This window comes from Mustela lutreola, chromosome 11 (genome assembly GCF_030435805.1).
Source record: "Mustela lutreola isolate mMusLut2 chromosome 11, mMusLut2.pri, whole genome shotgun sequence".
Lineage (NCBI taxonomy): Eukaryota > Metazoa > Chordata > Mammalia > Carnivora > Mustelidae > Mustela > Mustela lutreola.
Genome location: NC_081300.1, coordinates 24,621,604 through 24,644,006, shown reverse-complemented (window position 1 = coordinate 24,644,006; position 22,403 = coordinate 24,621,604). Strand labels below are relative to the sequence as shown.

Below are 22,403 nucleotides of genomic sequence, written 5' to 3'. Positions count from 1 at the left end.
TTAAGATTTTATTTATTTATTTGACAGAGAGAGATTACAAGTAGGCAGAGAGAGAGAGAGGAGGAAGCAGGCTCCCTGCTGAGCAGAGAGCCCGATGCGGGACTCGATCCCAGGACCCTGAAATCATGACCTGAGCCGAAGGCAGCGGCTTAACCCACTGAGCCACCCAGGCGCCCCTGTGATATAGTTTGAAATTGGAAAGCAAGCCTATCAATAAAGTTTAACGTTTTGTTCCACTGATAACAGAAAAGAAAGGAAGAGAAAAGAGAGGAATATCAAAAACACTATCACTTATTGTAAGGCGAAGAACAATTCAGGAGGTCCTAGAAGCACTTTAATTTTTCTACAAAGACAGATGACAAATCTTATATGCAAAATATTTCAAAAGAGTAAATCCATGCTTTCGTGAGTCCTTTCTAGCAATTGGTTTCTTTCTTTCTTTCTTTCTTTTGCATTACTCAACTAATGAAATTAAACTCTTTGAGACAAAAATAAAACAGAAACAACTCATCTACCAATTTCAGGTTTACCTCTTAAGCTACAGCTTGCCCCAGGCCCTAAGGATTAGTCCAAGCAAAAATAAGAGAAGAGTAAAACACTGCTGCCTTGAGAGCCAAAGCACTTTGGCCATCTGAAAGAATTCAAAACTAGTTTCAAAAGTTTCACCTCTAGCGTATTTAGTTAAATGAATACATCCTGGGTTTTGAATATACTTCCAGAGAGTCGCAAAAAGGTTTGCAGTCAGGGACACCTGGGTGGCTCAGTCGGTTAAGTGTCTGCCTCCGGCTGAGATCATAATCCCAGAGTCCTGGGATTGAGTCCTATAACGGGCCCCTTGTTCAGCAGGAAGCCTGCTTCTCCCTCTGCCTGCTGCTCCCTGCTCCCTTGTGTTCTCTCTTTCCCTCTCTCTCTGACAAAAATCTTTCCAAAAAAATTAATAAAATAAAAACGTAAAAATGTCTTCGGCCAGAGGAGAATGAAAAGGAAGGTAGTGGGGACGCTTGGGTGGCTCAGTGGGTTAAGCACCTGTCTTCAGCTCAGGTCATGATCCCAGGATTCTGGGATTGAGTCCCAAATCAGGCTCTATGCTCAACAGGAAACCTGCTTCTCTCTCTGCCTGGTACTCGCCCTGCTTGTGCTTGTTCTCTCTCTCTCTCCCCTTCCCTGGCAAATAAACAAAATCTTAAAAAAAAGAAAAAAAGGAAGGAAGGAAAAGAAAGTAGTCAGAAAAGAAAGTAATTATATTAGAGAAGTATGATTATGGATTTTTTAAATTTAAATTTAAAATTTTTTAAAATTTAAATTTAAATTTTTTAAATTTAAATTTTTTTAATTTCCATAAATATATATTCTACCACTTTTTCTCATTTTGATCTCTCAGAAGTTGGAAGTTGTTTCCAATTGTTCAGGATCTTTGGGTCTCCATTTATTTGCCAGAAGGAGGCCAATGCTGATGGAAGCTCCATGTGCACAGGCACAGCCTGCAAGTGGTGGCTCACACTGGAGGGTTTGGAGCTGTATCACTGAGACACCCAAACATCAGCATCTCTACATCTTTTTCCTGGTTTTGGTTCATTTTCTCCACAAGTGTATGCATTAACCTTCTGGAGGGAAGGGGATGTAGTGGGCACAACCCCAGTGCCTGCATTTAGAAGCCATGTCAAGATGCCTCACTCCTCCATTTGTAGCCTTTGCTCTTAGTCCTGTTCTCAGCAGACCATCCCTCCACAGCACCCCAGAGCTCCCAAGTAGAGGAAGGTCCTCTTGGTTCAGCCCCTCGGAGAAGACATTCTAGCATTAACCGAGGAGGGGGTGGTCTCCTGACTGCATGTGGTGCTGGAGAAGAGCTGAGCGTCCAGCTGCTCCTTCAATCACTCCTCCAAGGTGTCTGCCTTCAGAGACACCTGGTACTTCCAACTCCTAAGCCTTTCCAGGGCTCTAAGACAAGAACTGGCTGTTTCTTGGTAGTTCTCTGACCCTAAAGGCATTTAACCTTCAGCTTTCACTGATCAGTAGAGTTCATCATTACTCAACTTTCCAACTTGAAAAATGTTACTAACAGTGTGTTCCCCTTTCCTCCTCTTTAAACTAATAAAAAATTCATGACTTATTAAAAGTCCCTTCACTGATATTTTATCAGGGTTTCAGAATAAAGCAAAGATAAACATGTGGGTTCAATCCACTATGCTTGAGAGCAATTCCTACAAAATAAAATTTTTAAAAATACATCTATATTAAACTATTTTATGCCGAGGAAATGTGGTTAAGCAAGCATTTTACCTGGACTCAACAAGTCTCCAGTCCCTTTTCTACTCTCCAGAGAACCGTGCTAACTAGCTGCCGTGTGTGCCAGCTCTTGGCAGGTGACCGGGTCCTTCGTCCCCCCACTGCCTGCCCACAGCGCTGCTGGCACAGGTGGCACGCTCCTGCAGTGCAAACCCACACTCCCACTCTGTGCTCTTGATCCTAGTGCCCCCCTACATCCCTGGGCTTTCCAGCCAGCTCTCTCCCCCTCTGTGTGTGTGTGTGTGTGTATGTGTATGTGTGTGTTTCTATCTTCAGTCTCAATCTCCAAAGACTTCTTCCCTCATCTGAAAAAGATGTAAAAATATTTGTAAAGAAACTATAATTGCCTTCCATTGGCGACAATATTAGTAGTTACTCCAAAGAGGCCTCCTGTACAAAACAACTAGTTCTTGGCTAAAATACACTTTTTAGTGCACTGATGGGCTTCCAGAAAGTAGAGGAAATCTCCAGGGACCCTTGCACCATAACCAAAAAGAACAACCACAGGCAAACAGACTGTGGCTTGAGTCCACAGTAAAATACTGAGCAGTAAACAAACCCGGAGGGTAGGGTGACCCAGACAAACGCCAATCCAAAGCTGCCAATACAAAGGCGTGCCACCAGCTTGCTACTGGGGAGCTGAACCCCAAGTGGTCACATTAAGCCAAGAACCTCTGAAGGAGGTTAAATGGCCTCAGGTGATGCAGTCTAGATCCCTCTAGAAGCAAATGCAAATCCCTCCTTTATTTGGGGCCTCAGATTAAGATGAACAAATAAAAGCTCACAATCAACATCGTCAAACACATAAAGAAACAAACCACCATAGTGTTTGTGAAAACAAATTACAAATTCATGTCCCTAAAAAAAAAAAAAAAAAATCATATCCCTAAGGACTTAAAATATTGGATTTATAAAATACAAAACCTATCAGTTACTACCTTGGGGTAATGGGGGATGATCCCAAGACAGAAGGCCATACTCACATTGAAGGCAAAGGGAAAACACAAAATTTTATAGTACTTCATGGTTTTGCCCAGGGCTAGTTTTGTCCTCTCTGACTATGCTCAAAGGCATGCACTAGTGGAAAGAGTTATATTTACAAAATGATACAAATTCCCTCCAGCAAGCAATCTGCCACCATGCATACAGAGCCTGTGGGGAAATGTTTACGCCAGACAGTCTCACAAATTTCTATTACAAATGGGGAGCTTACGAAGAGTCACATGACCCTCATGTGCTGACAACATCCACTTCATCACAGCAGAATTACAGTGAATGGAACCAAAAAAAGGCCTCAAATTCCTCAGCTGACTTTGCTCAGCTGTTTGTAGGTGGTCCTCCGCTTCTGTCAATTCAACCTCTGAGCAACCCGTACTACTGTCTAGTCTCTCAACCCTTGCGCAGTCTCCCACGCGGTCTCCCGCACATCTGATTTCAAGATTCACATTCTAAATGATAAACAGATGTTTTTAAGTACTGCATAGTGAGGTGTCGTTTTTGTTTTTGTTTTTTTACCATTTAACAGTATCTATGTATTCATTTAATTTTATCACTTTTACAAATTATAAAAAGACATTAAAAGAAAATGTAAAAAGGACTTAACACCAGTGAGAAGTAGATATCTCAAACTAACAACATGTATGACTAAAATGAAAATAATTACACATGCCAAAAATGGGAAGTCTTTAACCTCAAAAAGATATTTACTGGACTTAAAACTGGTGGATCAACAGCAGTCTCAACTGTAAAGAAAAAGAATAAAACAAAACAATGTGTATAAAATCCTGAAGTGCTAACTCCATATAAAAAAAGAGGACAATCTGTCAGTGCACAGACAAAATTACCAGTACCAGACCTCACAGATGGCTCTTTCGGTGAGATAAACATCTTGATAATGTGCCCCATGGCTGAAAAGTGTCATTTTTACACTGCCCTCACTTGAGGTTATGTAGGATGTACAATAAAACCATGTTTCCCGGGATGCCTGGGTGGCTCAAGCATCTGCCTTCAATTCAGGTCATGATCCTAGAGTCTGAGGATCAAGCCCTACATCCAGCTCCCTGCTTAGCGGGGAGTCTGCTTCTCCCTCTGCCACTCCCCCATCCGTGTGTGCATGTGTATGTGTGTGTGTGCGTGCGCATGCTTGTGTGCTCTCTAATAAATAAAATCATAAAAAACAAACAAACACCATGCTTCTCAAACTGGGATATGAGTGGAGAGCATGGGTTCAAAGAGGGTCCTTCTGGGCCTCAAAATAAATACAGCATATCTCTGAAGTGCTTCAACTTACTCAATGGTATGTATGACAAATAATTTTATATTAACACAATGTTATTGTATTTATTTTAAAGTACAATGCAAGCATAACTGTTTTGACATAAAGCAGAACAAAGTGCTGGGTTTGCAGGTTCTTGGTTGGCTCAGCTCTCAGGCGCCACGGGGTAAACATGGACTCCATTCTTGCTGTTAGACCTTCTGTGGAAAGGTTTGCAACTCCCCAAGCCCGGCTGCTCTTGGCACTTTCAGCACCACAAAAACAAAGCCTAGCCTTACAAAATTAACATATGCAAGACACAATTCTGATTAAAAGCTCTGTTTAAACATCAGTATATGCTTAACAAATACAGATTCTCACAATAGTAAATGGAACACATTTATTTTTTAAAACTCAAAAATCAACATATAAAGCTGTAGATAGGAAAGCCTAAAGAGGGCAGAGATGTGTTTTGAAAAATGAACCCAGGGATCTCAGGAGCAAGACTGCCTTTACCCTCAGAGACAAGTTAGCGTGAAGGTGGGATGCAAAATACTATATTCCCCATATTTCACGTAAGAATCCCATTCTGCCCTTCTACTCCTTGGTTATAAGTTTTAATGCTAAAAAATGAAACACCATCTGGAAAACTACAGACCTTCCTAACTACTGGCAAAAAACCCCATAACACAATCCCAGCAATATCATGAGAGAATGGTAACCTCTCCCCATGTCTTTAGAAAAAGACCACACATTTCAGCATCGTAAAATTGTCCTTAAACGTTATATCTGATCAAGTAGTCCCAAAGACCCAGAGCCTGTTCTGTCCTATGAAAGCCATCTTTAACATTTACAAAATCTGCGATTCTGATTGGCTGTCTTCCATAATGCATCACCCTGGTAATAAAACCAACGTTGACATCTTTGTTTTCTGAAAGGTATACTTGTGGTTTTTAACTTTATTTTCCATATTCATGGAAGTCCAAAGCAAATATAAGTTTCAATCCTATTTGCTTTCTTATATAAAAAGAAAAAGGGAATAAAAGAAAGAAAGAATTTGTGTCTTGGCTTACTGTAATTAATACAGGAGGAAAAAAGAGTCAGAGAGCCAGGTCATTTAGAAATGAAAATTATAAAAAGAAAAATAGAATTTTCAAAATTCTACTTTTATTCCTCAAATTCTATCCTTCCCTGTCACACACGCTATCCCTAGAACATCTTCAAAGGCAATACTTACTGTAACTGCCGGGAGATTTTTCTTCGTAAGTAAAATGAAGTTGCAGTTCTTCCTCTGACATCTCACAGATGAACACTTTCAGCAAACAGCAAATAATAAACAAAGCATTGTGTGTCTGCCAAATGAAGATGTGGCTGCAAAGGAAAAACCAAAATCACACGAGAATCCATACTGAATCAAGAGCATGAGCGCTATCTAGTTCATTTCTCAAGCATTTGGCCCCTTCTGCTTGTAATATGAAGACAATAACTCTATCTCTTCATGGTTCGTGATTTATTACACTGTTCCAGTCTCCTTCATGTTTCATCTCTGTATTTTAGTGAGTCAACCTAATAAAAATATTTTCCTTAGGCATGACTGCTCATTGTTCTGAACTTCATACTTGTCCCATACACAGGCAGTTCAAGGAAAAGTGAAAAAAAAATTTTAAGTATAATAACAGAAAGAGAATATATGCAAGCACACAACCAAAATTTTAAGTAGGGCACTGTTAGCAGCAGCCCCGTACAATACTTGCTCCTTGTATTAGTAACCATGAACTCAAAAGAAACTTTAATTTTTAATTTTTTAATTTTTTAAATATTATTTGTTTGGAAGCAGGGCAATGAACCATTTCTTAAGAGTCTGCCATCCAAAATGGTTTTTAAAAATGGTTGAGTGCATAGATTAACCTTCCAATGTATCAAATATAAAATTATAATACCTATGTTAGCTATGGTGGAATTAAAATAATATTCCAATGTCTAATCTGAGCCTTCTTTCCTCTATGAGGAAAGATAGAAAGGAAATAATATGGAATGAAATAATCCTCAAACTTATTCATTATTCAAACTAAATATGAGCAATGGTGATAATGGAGAGGAACTACCTTTTTTAATAATAATTATATCACTATTAACCTTAAACAATGTATTTCTGAAGACTATCTAAAATACTGAAATCAAACAGATTCCAGAATTCATAATCCTACCACAATGATTTGGACAGTAAATTATAACCTCTCTTTTACTTTTTAATAATGAGAATTCCTTTATAGCTTTCAAAAGACCATAATCTATTTCTACCCCCCCCAAAAAAATACTCATATTTCTAAGTATAAAGAGAACATGATTTAATCAGTCAGCTTACTTCTGACATTCTGCTGAAAGTTTTAGTTCTTTGGTTCTAGAAAGGAAGACCTTAATTAGCGCACCAAGGTTTCCCGTTCGAGGGTTGTTTACAACTGCAAGAGAAGATAAGGTTTTAGAAAGTTAAAATTAACTGAAATCAAAGTGAACATATTACAGCATTTATAAAACCAAGTTGTCAAACTGAAGTTGCTCCAAGGCAAACCTTACTGTACTTTCAATCTAATTAAGAAAAATAAACAATGAGAGAAATTGCTACTTGGTCTTAATTCTGAACCAAAAATGATCTGTAAACTGAAAATGATAGACATAATATGAGAAAGTAGCCAATTCATCTCAGAATTCAAAATAATAGCTGATATATAGTTAATTTATACACATACATATTTTTCTCCTTAGAAAAGCAAATGTTAAGGACCTCTGGATGGCTCAGTCATTAAGCATTTGACTCTTGATCTCAACTTGGGTCTTATTCAAAGGGTCATGAGTTCAAGCCCCATGCTGGGCTCCAAGGGCATGTGGGAAGGAAAAGAAAAAAAAAAAAAAAGAAAGGAGAGGAAAGGAAAGGAAAAGAAAGAAAGCAGGCAAGTGTTAAAAAAAAAAAAAATGATCCCTAGTACACAGAATACAATAAACTAGAATGGTAAAACTCTTTTCAGATAATCATAAATCATTCTAATGAAAAATAAACAGAAACATAAAGCAATATGGCCAGGGAGAAGTTATTTGATCAGAAAAAATTTTAAAGAATTTGTTTTAAAAAACTTTTAAGTGTAAAGGTGAGCATTTCAGCAAATCCAGCCAAAGAATCAAGCAGATACTATCATGAGAATCAGAAGATCTGATCTCTAGATCCAAGTCTAAATTAACGGAATATTAAAACTCAAGTTACTTTTCTTCTCCAACCTCACTTTTCTCATCAAAAGAAACAACAGGTAACAGACACTGACTAATATACACTAAGCGCTTTACACACATCAACTCATTTAATCCTTAAAACCAACTATGGGAGAAAAGCACCAATATCACCTCCATTTCACAGATCCTCATGTCTCTGTTGTTACTGCTCAAGGATACATCCTTATCTATTGGTTCCAATCCTTGGCTCTAAAATGCTGTGCTATACCAATCCCTATAATCAAAAAATTAGATTTAATTAAAATATAAAGTTCTATCAGTCTGCACAGTCACACATATGTGACAGTTTTATGAATCAATGGGACTGGACCACAGTACGCCCACATATCTGGTTAAACATTATTTCTGGATGTGTATGTGAAGGTGTTCCTGCACTTTAATTTTCAACTGAGCAAAGCAGACTGGCCTCTCCAAAGTGAGCAGGCATCCTCCAACACATTAAAGGCCTGAACAGAACAAAAGTCAGAGGAAGGCTCAATCCTCTCTCTCTGCCTCACTGTGGAACTAATACATTGGTCTTCTACCCTTGCACAAGGACTTAAACACTGGCCCTTTCGACTCTCAGGTCTTTGGATCTGAACTAGAATTTACACCATTAGCTTTACTGGGTCACTGGTTAACCCTAATACATCACAGAAGGACAAAGGTTAAGAACCCATCAGAGCTAGATGGTATTATGCTAAGCAAAATCAGCCAGAGAAAGACAAGTACCCTATGATTTCACTCATATGTGGAATTTAAGTAACAAAACAAACAAGGAAAGGAAAAAAAGAGAGAGAGACAAACCAAGAAACTTAACTCTGGAGAACAAAGTGATGGTTCCCAGAGGGGAGGGGGTGGGAGGATGGCTGGAACAGGTGACGGGAAGGTTAGGGAGGGCCTTTCTTGTGATGAGCACCAGGTACCGGATGGCAGTGTTGATCACTGTCTTGCACACACTTACACTGTCTGTTAACTCACCAGACCCTAAATAAAAACTTAAAGAAAAATCTCTTTGGAAGGGAGAAACTGTTTAGTCAGAACCTTTAATTTTACTGAAGAAAAAGAGGGCACCTGGGTGGCTCAGTTGTTTAAGTGTCTGCCTTCAGCTCAGGTCATGGGATCAAGTCCTACACAGAGCTCCCTGCTCAGCAGAAAGTCAGCTTCTCCCTCTCCCTCTAACCCCCGCCCCTGGCTTGTGTGTGCTCTCTCCAGCACACTCTTTCTCTAACAAATAAATAAAATCTTTAAAAGGAAAAAAAAGAGAGACCCAGAAAGTTTAAGTGTTGGGCCCAAAGTCAACAATGTTAGTGACAAATGCCCAGTCTTTTTGCTTTACGAATGGTTTTCAAACAACGAAGATTCCAGACTTCTGAATATTTGTTTTTCTTCTGAAATATATTTTTAACTGCTTCAAAAAATGGAAATGCAAACACTCAAACACACTGGCCTATGCTGCCAGAAAAATCCATTTTTATGCAGACCTGAGGTTTATGCTTTTGCTGCCATCTCTATGCATATATTTGAACTTCTTGAAAATGTGTCAAAGATTTGGAAAGATGTACCAAGCTTCAAATACATTTTAAATATTTTAAAATCCAGGTATGTATACTTTAAAAAAATCATGCGTGGGAATAAGTACACCATGACAGCATACCTGCTTTGTGCTCAGTAACCGTCAAGTTGACTCGGGTCGGCCTGCTGGGTAAGTGTTCCTGTCACAGCTTGAGTCAATGCAAGTTACTCATTGTCATGAAACAGGAGCACCTCGCTATCGGATATGTGGTTCACAGAGCAGTGGCAAGAGCATTTTCTGGGACCCCACTGGCCGTGCAGAATCCCAGGTCCATCTCCCTGCACCTACTGAAGTGAACAGTGCTTCCCAAAGTCTAATAGGCCTTTAAATCACAAGGCAGTCATTAAAGTTTAAATTCTGGTCTTGCATGCGTCAAATGGGACCGGAGATTCTGCTCCAGCCTCTCCCAGGCAATGCCCCTTATTGCAGGATGGAGAACCGCGCTGGGAGCAGCAAGTGCAGCATGGGCTGGCAGTTAGGAAAGGTTCTGTTCAACTTTACCATCAAGAAAGATATGTAATTAGATATTAAATCTAGTCCGTTTCACTTTGAGACAAAAATTTCCTACTCCTCTTTCAAGCTTTGGGGTTTAATGAGAGAATACCCTGAGATTTCAAGATAAACTGTTTAAAATAGTTCATGTTCACCAGTGCATCTCTGTGTGAATCAATATTATTGAGCTATTGTAAATAAAAATACTGAAACAAAGAGCTGGGGATGCTAGGATTACAAGCATAATTCAGACCCCCAACTTCACAATCTTGTGTTCTCTCAATAGGTCCTTTATTACTGAACGACTTTATAAGTAATTGTTTGAATTTATAAATGGTTATCTATTTAAAAACAAAACAAAGCAAAACAACCCGTGTTGTTGGAAAGAGCAACCGGCTACTGGACTGATGTAACTGAAGCTTTGTACACCTTCTGCATTTCTTTACTCAGCACATGTTTAACTGAACTACTTAGGTGGACCCAGCTCTGTTTCGGGGACTAAGGAGATACTTAGAACACCGGGTCTTAATGGAGCACACACTCTAACACAATTAAGTTTTCACAGTACTCTTAGACAAGATGTAGAGGGGAAAGTCAACTAATAAGACAAAGTATGTTCCCTGATGTTTAAACACCACCACCCAATGGCAGACTTGCTATTCTAAAACACCTTGACAGAACTTAACAGGACCAAAGTTAATTGGCAAAAATCAAATGTTGTGGGGCACCCGGTGGCTCAGTTGGCTGAGCACACAAATCTTGATTTCAGTTCAGATCATGATCTCAGAGTCATGGGTTTGAGCCCCATGCAGGCTCTGGCCTCAGCAAGGTGTCAGCTTGGGATTCTCTCCTTACCCTCTGCCTCTCCTACCCTGGCACACTCTCTCTTTCTCTCTCTCTAAAATAAACAAATAAATTTAAAAAAAAAAATCAAATATTATGTTGAGGTTGAATAAGCTTTAGAAGCCAGAGTGGGAATGCGATAGCTGAGAGGAAGACAGAGAAGCATAATGGAACTAGACTACAGAGTCTCACTAGGTTCGAATCCCAGCTCCACCACTGACTGGCTGTGACACCTAGCAACTTACTTCACCTCTCTACAACTCAACTGTGTCCTCAACTTTAAAATGAAGATAACAATGGTACTTAAATTAAAAACTAACTTATCTGGTCCACAACAGCCAATGGAAAGAGCCTAGATGTCCACTGACAGATGAATGGATAAAGAAGATGTGGTATAGCTATACAACGGAATACTATGCAGCCATCAAAAAACCTGAAATCTTGCCATTCACAATGACGTGGATAGAACTAGAGGGTATTGTGCTAAGTGAAATCAGTCAATCAGAGAAAGACAATTATCATATGAACTCTTGGATATGAGCAATTTGAGAGGCGGGGCAAGGAGGGAAAAAATGAAACAACATGAGACCAGGGAGGGAGACAAACCATAAGAGAATCTTAATCTCAGGAAACAAACTGAGGGTTGCTGGGGATGGGGGTGGGGGATAGGGAGAGGGTGATTGGGTTATGGACATTGGGGAGGTTATGTGCTATAGTGAGTGCTGTGAATTGAGGAAGACTGATGATTCACAGACCTGTACCCCTGGGGCAAATAAAACATTGTATGTTAGTAATAAATAAATAAACAAACAAATAAATAAAATGGTTAATTTTATGTTGAGTTTCACTTCAATAAAATATTTTTTTAATTAAAAAAAAAACTAACTCATTTGACACTAGAAGTTGTAGCAATCTGTTAACTTAAGCAGCTTTTGTGTGAGGAAGGGACTTCCCTATTTCTACAGGAATTCAAGCAAAGTCTGAATAACTCTAAGATAAGGGTATTATAAAGAGAATTTCCATCTGGGTGAGAGATTAGACTTGCTCCCAGCCCCTGAAAGAACCTTTCCCAATACTTCACTATAATACCCCTGTGTCTCCAAATGCAATACCAAAGATACAGAAAATACAGAGAACAGAGAAAAGTTAACAATCCATGGGGATGCAATCAATAAAATTTACACTGGAAAAACTCTACTACCTACTTTCTTCCATAAATAGGAGAAAAAGAAGAGAGAGACAATTGCCAGAGGAAACTAGTTATGAAAAGAATTGTAAAGATATACCAATAATAACCAATAATAACATACAGACTCTATACGATTCCTGATTCACAAAAACTAGACAATTAGAAATTTGAACACTCGGTGGCTATGTGACAATGCTAAAAATGGTTTCCTAGTAAGATAACAGCATTGGTCTCCTTTAAAAAAAAATTCTTACAAGATATTTACGAATGAAATGATATGACTCCTGAGGTTTCAATCTAATATGTGAGAACACACCGCTTTCTGTTGTTTGTTTTGTATATCCTTTTCAGTTGTCAGCTTTTCTGTACATATTTCATACTTTCAAGTATGGGTAGAATGTAACGGTGAGAGATACAGATGAGGCCTGCCCATGAAGTCAAAATGATTGAACTGAAAGATGAGCTTATAGCCGTTTACTGGGTTATTTGGCCCTCATTTCTAGAAGGGTGAAACTTTTAAAAAATCAAACACCCATGAAAACATACAAACAGATACAAATTCACAGAAATGCTAAATCCAGATAGTCCTTCTCCCCACCAAAACAGAGAATACTTTCACTAACGATAGAGTTTATAGAAATGATCTAAGTATTTACTTGGTAATCAATGGATGGTTCGCAAGGTTAACAGCTTCAAAGTACCTCCGAAGACAAAATCTACCCCCACTGGGGCACCTGGGTGGCTCAGTGGGTTAAAGCCTCTGCCTTCCGCTCAGGTCATGATCCTAGAACCCTGGGATCGAGCCCCACATCAGGCTCTCTGCACCACAGGGAGTCTGCTTCCTCCTCTCTCTCTGCCTACCTCTCTGCCTACTTGTGAGTTCTATCTGTCAAATAAATAAATCTTTAAAAAAAAAAAAAAAACTCACCCCACTGTCTTCTCCAACCAGAAAACTCCCACCAGTCACTTTCTACACCAGCTCTGAGACTACAAAGCACAGGGTATAGGAAAGAGCCTAAAATATAGCAGGAACTCAATAAATATTTGCTGGTTTAAGGAATAAGAAAAAAATAGTAACAGTAACACTCAGGTAAGGAATAAGTTACACTAGAATTTCACCCAAAGAGCTGAATCAAAACTATCAAACAGTGTGGCTCCTAGCTGGCTCAGTCAGTAGAACATATGACCCCTGGGGTCCTGAATTCAAGCCCCACATTGGAATGGAGCTACTTTTAAAAAATAAAGGACTGGGGCACCTGGGTGGCTCAGTTGGTTAAGTGTCTGCCTTCGGCTCAAGTCATGATCCTGAAGTCCTGGGATCCAGACCAGCACTGGGCTCCCTCCTCAGTGGAGAGCCTAATTTTCCCTCTGCCCCACACCCCGCGCATGCTCTTTCTTGCTCTCTCTCTCTCTCAAATAGATAGATAAATACATAAATAAAAATAAAGTATTTTTTTAACTGTCAAATGAATTTAGTAACAAGCGTCATCAGTGGAAGATGAGAAAGTCACCTATTTAAAACAACAACAACAACAAAAACAGAAAGCCACTGGGAAAAATGAGTATAATGAAAAGAGAGCAGTCTAAAGTTCAGGAAAAACAAAGAATGATTAAAACAAAGAATGATTAAAAACCAAAAAATGAAGTAACTAAAAGATGTACTAGAATCTTGACAGACCTGTTACGTATAAAGCACTGACTGAATCAAAAGACATAAAGGAGTAAATTCAAGAAGCGAAAGATGACAAAGAAAAAAGAAGATACGGAAAGCAAAGAACAGACATTGAACCTGAATGTTAACAGGTGATCCTATGTTGGGGGAGAAGAAACTCAAACACAAGTAAAATCAAAGCCATAACTATAGAAAATTTCAGAACTAAAAAAGATCTTAATAAACCAATAAAAAAAACTTCATCAAATTACAAGCAAAATCATAAAGAAAAAAGTATAATGAGGAACACTTAATTTTAACAGTTTAAAGAAGAAGTCTAATGAACAAAGGAGAAGAAAAAAATAAGGGTCCTCTCAGGTAACTACCTTCTTACACCATATACAAAAATAAATTTGAAATGGATTAATGACCTACAAGTGTGATGTGAAACCAGAAAACTCCTAGAAGAACACATAGGCAGTAAATTTGGAGTTCAGTCGTAGCAATATTTTTTTGGATCTGTCTCCTTAGGCAAGGGCAACAAATGCAAAAAATAAACAAGTGGGACCAAATAAGACTAAAAAGCTTCTGCACAGCAAAGGAAACTGTGAACAAAATGAAAACAACCTAGTGAATGGCAGAAGATATTTGCAAACCATATATCCAATAAGAAGTTACTATTCAAGGGGTGCCTCGCTCGGTCCATCAGTGGAACATGCAACTCGTGTTCTCACCCTTACAAGCTCAAGCCCCACGCGGGGTACAGAAATTACTTAAAAATAAAATCATTTTTTAATAATAAGTTAATATTCAAAATGTGTAAAGAATTCATACAAGTCAACATCAAAAAACCCCCACGTGATTAAAAAGGAAGCTGACGACCCAAACATTTTCCCAAAGAAGACATACACATGTCCAACAAACATAAGAAAAGATGCTCAACATCATTAGTCATGATGGAAATGTAAGTCAAAGGCACGATGAGATTTTGCCTCACATCTGTCAGCATGGCTAAAATAAAGAAGACTAGAACTGGGAAGTGTTGGCCAGGATATGAAGAAGAGAACCCTCATGCCCTATTGGTAGGAAATGTAAACTGGGCAACTATTGTGGAAAATGGTATGAAGTTCCTCAGAAAAATTAAAAATAGAACTACCAAATGACCCAGCAATTCCACTTCTAGGTATTTATCTGAAGAAGACAAAAACACTAACTTCTATAGCGACCTGCACCCCCAGGTTCATTGCAGCATCTACAACAACCAACAGGTGTCCACTGATAGATGGATGGATAAAGGCAATGTGGTATATGCATACAATGGAATATTACTCTGCCATAAACAAGAATGAAGTCCTGCCATGTGTAGTAACATGGAGGGACAGGGAGGGCGCTGCGCTAAGTGAAAGAAGTCTGAGAGAGATCAATACTATATGACTTCACTTATATGGGGAACCAAACAAAAAAAATCAAACAAAACAGTATTATAAATATAGAGAACAAAGTGGTAGTTGCTGAGGGCAATTGGTGGGGAGAGGGAGGAATGGGTGAAATGGGTGAAGGGGATTAAGAGGTACAAACTTCCAGTTATAAAATAAGTAAGTCACAGGGACCATAAAGTAAAGCAAAGGAAATAGAGTCAATAATATTGTAGTGTATGCGGACAATTGATAACAAGACCTATCATGGTGAGCATTTCCTAATGTATATAAATGTCAATTCAAAATCAAATCACTATATGTTGCACACCTGAAGCTAAGGTAACATTGTATGTTAACTATTCTTCAATTAAAAAAAGAAAAGAACAAGCTGAAAGAGCATGTCTTAGCAGAGTCCATTACCACTCCTGCAAGTAAGCTAAACATGTGTCTTTTTTCCTATTGACTAAAATGTTCCTTTCTAATGACATTATTGAGCACCATAAATTGAAGTATTATTAAATATTATCATCAAGAATATATCACTTCATTATTTCAATTCATATTATACTACCAAAACTTTTAACAGAAATTTTGAAACAAATGCCACACACATACATATATACGCAGGCTCATTTTGCCCCTTACCTAAAGACCTGCAGACTGAAATGGTTGCTTCCTCCAAAAGCTTCAGCTCATTGCTGGAGAGAGAGAAAAAAGGTAATTAATAACTACAACACTAAATAAGTACATGCTAACCAGTTAAAGAAATATACAAAAATAAAGAGAAAAACAATTTAGGAAGAAAATATGGCATATGTAGCAGTAAACAATAAAATCAACAAAATAGAGTTAAGCTTCTGTTTTCAACATAATTAGAAAATGTACTATAATTCTCAATATAAGATTTTTTTTTAAGATTTTATTTATTTATTTGACAGAGAGAGGGAACACAAGCCAGGGGAAAGGGAGAGGGAGAAGCAGACCTCCCACCCAGCAGGAAGGCCAACGCAGGGCTCAATCCCAGGACCCCAGGATCATGACCTGAGCCAAAGGCAGACGTTTAACAACTGAGCCCTCCAGGTGCCTCTCAATGAGATTCCTAAAAGAGAAGCACTCGAGGAGCCCCAACTTTCAGGCACTGGGGCAGGGGAAAGGGAGGAATGGAGAGACTTAGAAAAATGCAAGAAAGTCACTCCAAAGTACCAAGCACAGAGCAAGGGCCCCAGCTGCCCAGTTCCAAGAGCAGTACCAATCATGGGGTTATAGTTATTTGGGGAAAATGCCATTATTTTTAGGAGATATATGGAATCTCGTGATATCTGCAATACCTTCAAACAGATCAACAACAAAGCAAGGAACAAGGGAAGAAAAGAGAGAGAACATATACATAAGCTTCAATAATTTATAAACATATGGAAAAAACAACACAGAAAAATAGAAATAGAGACAGAGACAAGAGGTACAGACACAGACAGACATAAAACTCAGAAATAAAAAACATAGGAGAAAGCTTTATGACATTGAATTCGGCAATGAGTTCTTGGATATGACACTAAAACCGAAGACATGAAAAGAAAAAAATACGTAAGTTGGGCTTTACCAAAATTAAGAGCTTTTGCACATCAAAGGATACTATCACAGAGTAAAAAGTCAACCCAACAAAATGGGAGAAAATATTTGCAAATAATGTATCTGATTAAGACTAATATCTGGAATACACAAACAAACAAAAATCTCTGACTCAAGAACAGCAACAAAAAAGCCCACAAAAACAATCCAATTTAAAAATGGACAAAGGGGGGGACGCCTGGGTGGCTCAGTTGGTTAAGCAGCTGCCTTTGGCTCAGGTCATGATCCCAGCATCCTGGGATCGAGTCCTTGCTTGGCGGGGAGCCTGCTTCTCCCTCTGCCTCTGCCTGTCACTCTGTCTGTCTGTGCTTGCTCTCGCTTCTCTCTCTATGACAAATAAATAAATAAAATCTTTAAAAAAATAAAAAAAATAAAAAAAAATAAAAAATAAATAAAAATGGACAAAGGATTTAAACAGATATTTCTCCAAAGAAGACATACAAAAGGCTAACAGGTATATATGAAAAGATGTACAACAACACTAGTCATTAGGGAAATGTAAATCAAAACCACAATAAGATACTGCTTTCAGACCTATTAAAATGGCTATTGGAAAGAAAAAAGTAAATATTGAAGGGGATGTAGAGAAATGGGGACCCTCGTGCACAGCTGGTGAGCATGTAAAATGGTGCAGTGGCTATGAAAAAGAGTATGGCAATTTCTCAAAAAATTAAATATATAATTACTATGTGACCAAGCAATTCCATTTCTGGTTATACATTCACCCAAAAAGGACTGAACACAGGGATTCATACTGATACATGTACACCATGTTCACCATCATTCACAAAAGGCAAAAGCAGAAGCAACCAAAGTGTCCATCAATGGATGAATCATGATACAAAATATGGTACACATCCATACAATGAAATATTATTCAGCCTTAAAAAGGAAAGAAATTCTGACACGTTACAACATAGATGAACCTTGAAGACATTATGCTAAGTGAAACAAACCAGCCACAAAAAGACAAATACTGTATGATTCCACTTATATAAGGCTCCTAGAGTAGTCAAATTCATAGGGAGGAAAGTAGAATGGTGGTTCCCAATGGTGAAGTTGGAGGCAGAGGAGATGGGAAGTCAGTGTTTAATGGGTAGAGTTTCAGTTTGGGAAGATGAAAGAGTTCTGGAGATGGATGGTGCGTTAAACAACAAAGTGAACATATTTAATGCCACAGAAGTGTCCACTTAAAAATGGTTAAAATGAGGGGCATCTGGGTGGCTCAGTCCACTAAGTGTCCAACTCTTGGTTTTGGCTCAGGTCATGATCTCAGGGTCAGACTGGGATGGATGTTGGGCTCTGCGCTCAGCATGGAGTCTGCTTGAAACTCTCTCTCCTTCTCCCTCTGCCCCTCCCCACCCTGCATTCTCCCCACCCCCCGACTCTCTAACATAAATAAACTTTTTTTTAAAAAATGGTTAAAATGATCAATTTTCTGTTGTGTCTATTTTGCCACAATAAAATTAAAAAAAAAAAAAAAGCACATTCCACTTCCAATTCCAGCTCAACTAGTTACAACCTACGTGACTTAGGCTAGTTTCTTAACTCTTTATGTCTTCATTTCCTCATTTACACAACAGAGATCATCACGAGCACGCCTGCTCCACAAGCATCGTCATCATTAGGTCACCTAACACATATGAAGTGCTTAGAACAGTGTCCAGCACAAGAGTAAAACCTCAGGAAATGATAGCTAGCTATTGATTCCAAAATGTAGTGGGTTTTCCCCCAGTTAATTAAAATAATGCTTTCTGCTTATATAACCCTTTAAACGTTTCTCACAGCACTTTCAAATTTATTAGCATATTTAAATCCCATGATGACCTCTTCTAATAAGCAGAAGAGTTACAAATCCTCTTTTAATGTATACATAAATACATATGGCTATATTATTAAAATTGATTTCACCTGTTTCACTTTTCTAATGTGGTTGTTGGAAAACTTTAAAATTATGTGGGTCTCCCCTTGTATTCGCATGAGAGCCACTCTAGAACCTGTCTCCCAACAAGTAAAGACAGTATCATGTTTAAGTATTATACACACACATAAAGCTAAAACCTACTCATTACTTCAGTGAACATCCCATTACCTTAGGAATCTCAAATTATATTCACACTCAAAAAGGTAAATATCTGGGGTGCCTGGGTGGCTCAGTGGCTTAAACCTCTGCCTTTGCCTCAGGTCATGATCTCAGGGTCCTGGGATCAAGCCCCACATCAGGATCCCTGCTCAGTGGGGAGCCTGCTTCTCTCTCTCTCTGCCTGCCTCTCTGCCTATTTGATCTCTGTCAAATAAATAAATAAAATTCTTAAAAAAAAAAAAAAAGGTAAGTATCTTTTCAAAGTTAAATCTGCAAGTTTCACCCAAGGTTGAAAAAAAAATTTTTTTAGGCAAAATAACCCCAAAATGATCCTACAACAAACCGTGTATGGGTCTCTAGTCTTTGTCACCATATTTTTATTTATAAAAATATTTTCATTGTCTGACTGCCTCATGGTGTCAGTCTGCTGATCTCCCCCATCCTTTTCTCTTATCTTCCCACCTAACAGGATTGTTTAGCATGACCCCACTCCCTGGTCACTGCTGACTCAATCAGGGATAGAATCTACTGTAAGCCACTCCAGTCTTGGGGAATTTGGATCTGAGATGGAAAGACAGATTTTCCATACACCTGGAATTAGGCTGCAACGCTGAGAGTTGGGAGAAACCCTCCTCTATCCACTGAGAAGCAGAGAAAGCCAGTTAGTAAGAAAAACAAATGAAGGAACTTTGAGGAGAAAGCAGAAGCCAACAGAAAGGACTCTCGGAATTCCCGCTGGCCTTCAGATTCTTGGGGTCGGTTCTTCCGAGAGCCCAGCTATGTTCTCGACCTTAGATTCAATGAGATATCCCTGTCTGTTCATCACATATGCCCCTCATTCTGGCATATGCTTAATCAATTGATTTATGTTAATAACCAAAAGACTTCTAATTAATGAATCACTGTGGTCTGATTTAATAATATACATTAGCAGTTGGCAGGAAGTAGAAACTATGAGTTACTCAATTTATTGGTTACTCAGGCAAAAAATAAAAGAGGTATAAATGCAAAAGACTGCAAATAGCTTTATGAGGTTAATAACTCAACCACATGCATAAAATCTGTCTCAGTAGTGCTTCTATCTTCTTCAGTCAATAACACTCTCTTAAAACTGGCTGGAAACAAGAGCTTCAATTATATACATGAGGCTACAATCTTCAAAAGCTTCTATGCCTATTCATTCAGCAAACACTGCCTGGACACTTGGGTCATCCCAGGTTCTCTGAAAGATGCTGCCTCTGCCTTCAAGTTACATTTAGAAATAAAGAAGCAGACAGACTATTTGGTGGAGGGGAAACCCCAAGATCAAGGCTAGCCCTTGAACTCATAGGAGGTGCCTCCAACCTACCCCAGGAGCAGTCAAGGAAGACATCCCCGAGGAATTAACTGCAAAAGAAGTCAGTCTGGCAGACAAAGGGGAGGGAAAAGGGGAGGGTTTTCCAGACATTGAGTAACAACACATGCAAAAAACATGGCCATCACACAGCCGGGCACATTCTGGAAAGCAGTAATCTACATTGGAGAATGGAAAACCAGAATACTAGAAAAGTACCCTAACCAGATGAAGTCTGGAGTTCAGTTTCTCAATTTGTTATCAACAGAAAGGCACTGAATGGTCCCAAAACAGGGTTCCGATTTATTTTTCATACAATACTAGCCTGAAAAAATGATTAATTCCAACATCTATTAGTAAGGCTGGCTTGGACATCACTTCCTCCAGAAAATCTTCTTTGATCACATAAGAACAGGTCTCTGGTCTCTGCCCCAAAAGCACCCAATTATAAAACTGAGTACTTAGTAGCAACTTTGCCCAACTTCTCGTCTGTGTGTCCCTCTGCTCCAAGCCTGTGGGGTCCTCATTCATCCCGGCATTCCCAACCTGGTACAAAGCAGGCACATAATAAAAATGTCCTGACCAAGGGAATGCCATCGTCAGACACTTTGTTAGAAGACAAAACTAATTATTTCCCCCTATTCCTCCAGAAGCACCTCACACTCTCCAACCCTCGAGGCAAGGTCTGCCCCAGAGCTTAAATTTTTATTAAAATATTTAAAAAATACATCTATTTAATTCCAAGTATGAAATACTATTTCTTTCTGAAGCAGTTTGTCACTCAAGGATGAAGAGAGGGGAAAGGTGGGGAATCAGCCCCCCCTCTCTTGGAAAGTTCCCTCTTGCGGTAAGCCAGCCAGCACCTGTGGGTGGTGTGCAATCAGGCCGTGTAATCAGGCTGGGCAGGCCTGGGTCCCCTCCACAGGGCTATGAGCTCCAGGAGCACCACTGCCTCCACCCCCTCAACAATCACCACTTTGGGTCAGAAGCATCTCCAGTGCCCAAACTGTAAACGAAGGAGGCCAGGGAAAATGTCTCAATTACCCACGCCTCCCAGAAGAATAATACTTGGTCATGACCCAGTAAATCACAGGTTCACAGAACCGTCAGGAGGAGCACAAGTTCCGCACCCTGAAGCCTCACTGATTTCTACAAAGGATATCAGCCAGGCACACCGCCCCGGCCAAAAGCAACATGCTGATCGTTATAATAGAATTCCCCTTCCTCTCATCCCTCTATCCTCCAATTTTCGAAACTTCTTGGAACATTTTAGGAATAGTCTTCGTTTTCATTTGCTTGATTTAGAGCTAAAATGAGGTGGTAAGCAACCGGGGTGGTTGGTAACTGTTGCCACGTATTTAGGAATCTACACGCAGGGCTGTTTTAGTTAAACAAATGAGCTCAGATGCTCTGGCAGCAGGCGACTAACAAATCATCATTTGCAGTAAATAAAAGTAAAATGGTGCTGCAAAATCAGCCAATGTTTCCAAGACAATTACAATTAGAAACCGAATGTTGTTTCTGAAGGCAGATTTGGGGTACTGGGAGAATGCAAAAAGAGGGCAAAAGGGCAGCAAATATTTACACCAATACAGATTCAATAAATGAGCACCCCAGAGGGAACTCCAAACTCACTGTACACAAAACTCTACAACTCGAGGTCAACTGTTTAAATGTCGATAATGGGATGTTAGGGATAATAAATACTCAAAACTAGTCATCTCTTCACTTGATCTTAGCCAAAAGGCCGAGAAACGATAAAACTAGTCATCTCTCTCTTTTTTTTTTTTCCTAAGATTATTTATTTGATAGAGAGACAGTGAGAGAGGGAACACAAGCAGGGGGAGTGGGAGAGGGAGAAGCAGGCTTCCCACTGAGCAGGGAGCCCGATGAGGGGCTAAATCCCAGGACCCTTGGGACCATGACCTGAGCTAAAGGCAGACGCTTAACGACTGAGCCAGCCAGGAGCCCAAAACTAGTCATCTCTTAATCAAACTTTTGTACATGAACTAAACTGTAGATAAAACCACCACACTGATTGATTATCAGGCGAAGCTCAGTCTGAAGCAATCCTTCTCTGTGATAACATAGTAGGCTCCTCCCACCCAGGGTTTGGCCACTCTTCCACAGCAACACAAACAAAGGGAGTCTCACAGGAGTCTCAGTTTTGCTGGTGACACTGGGATAACAGTAAGACCCGTGGGACTGGAGAGATGTTCCCCAGAATCACACGCATGTATCTCAAGAAACTGTGAAACTGGTTTAGGGATTTTTCTATTACTAAGAACCTTCACTGAACTTCCCTAAGGGTAATTCAGCAATGAAGTGGTTATTAAAATTTTCACAACTACAGCCAAGTTCTTAAACGTTACCACTGCCATTTCTGTT

At 39.3% G+C, this 22,403-nt stretch overlaps 1 protein-coding gene across 2 annotated transcripts in view; it reads right to left on the bottom strand.

The window, feature by feature from the left end:
• DYM (dymeclin) overlaps positions 1-22,403 on the bottom strand; it is a 332,798-nt gene that overhangs the window by 263,664 nt on the left and 46,731 nt on the right. For both annotated transcript variants that reach the window (XM_059140168.1, XM_059140169.1), the window contains exons 3-5: positions 15,616-15,668; positions 6,906-6,999; positions 5,778-5,911 (exon numbers count right to left, since the gene is read on the bottom strand). In XM_059140168.1, the coding sequence (XP_058996151.1) occupies positions 5,778-5,911; positions 6,906-6,999; positions 15,616-15,668 (281 nt within the window). The remainder of the gene's footprint in view (positions 1-5,777; positions 5,912-6,905; positions 7,000-15,615; positions 15,669-22,403) is intronic.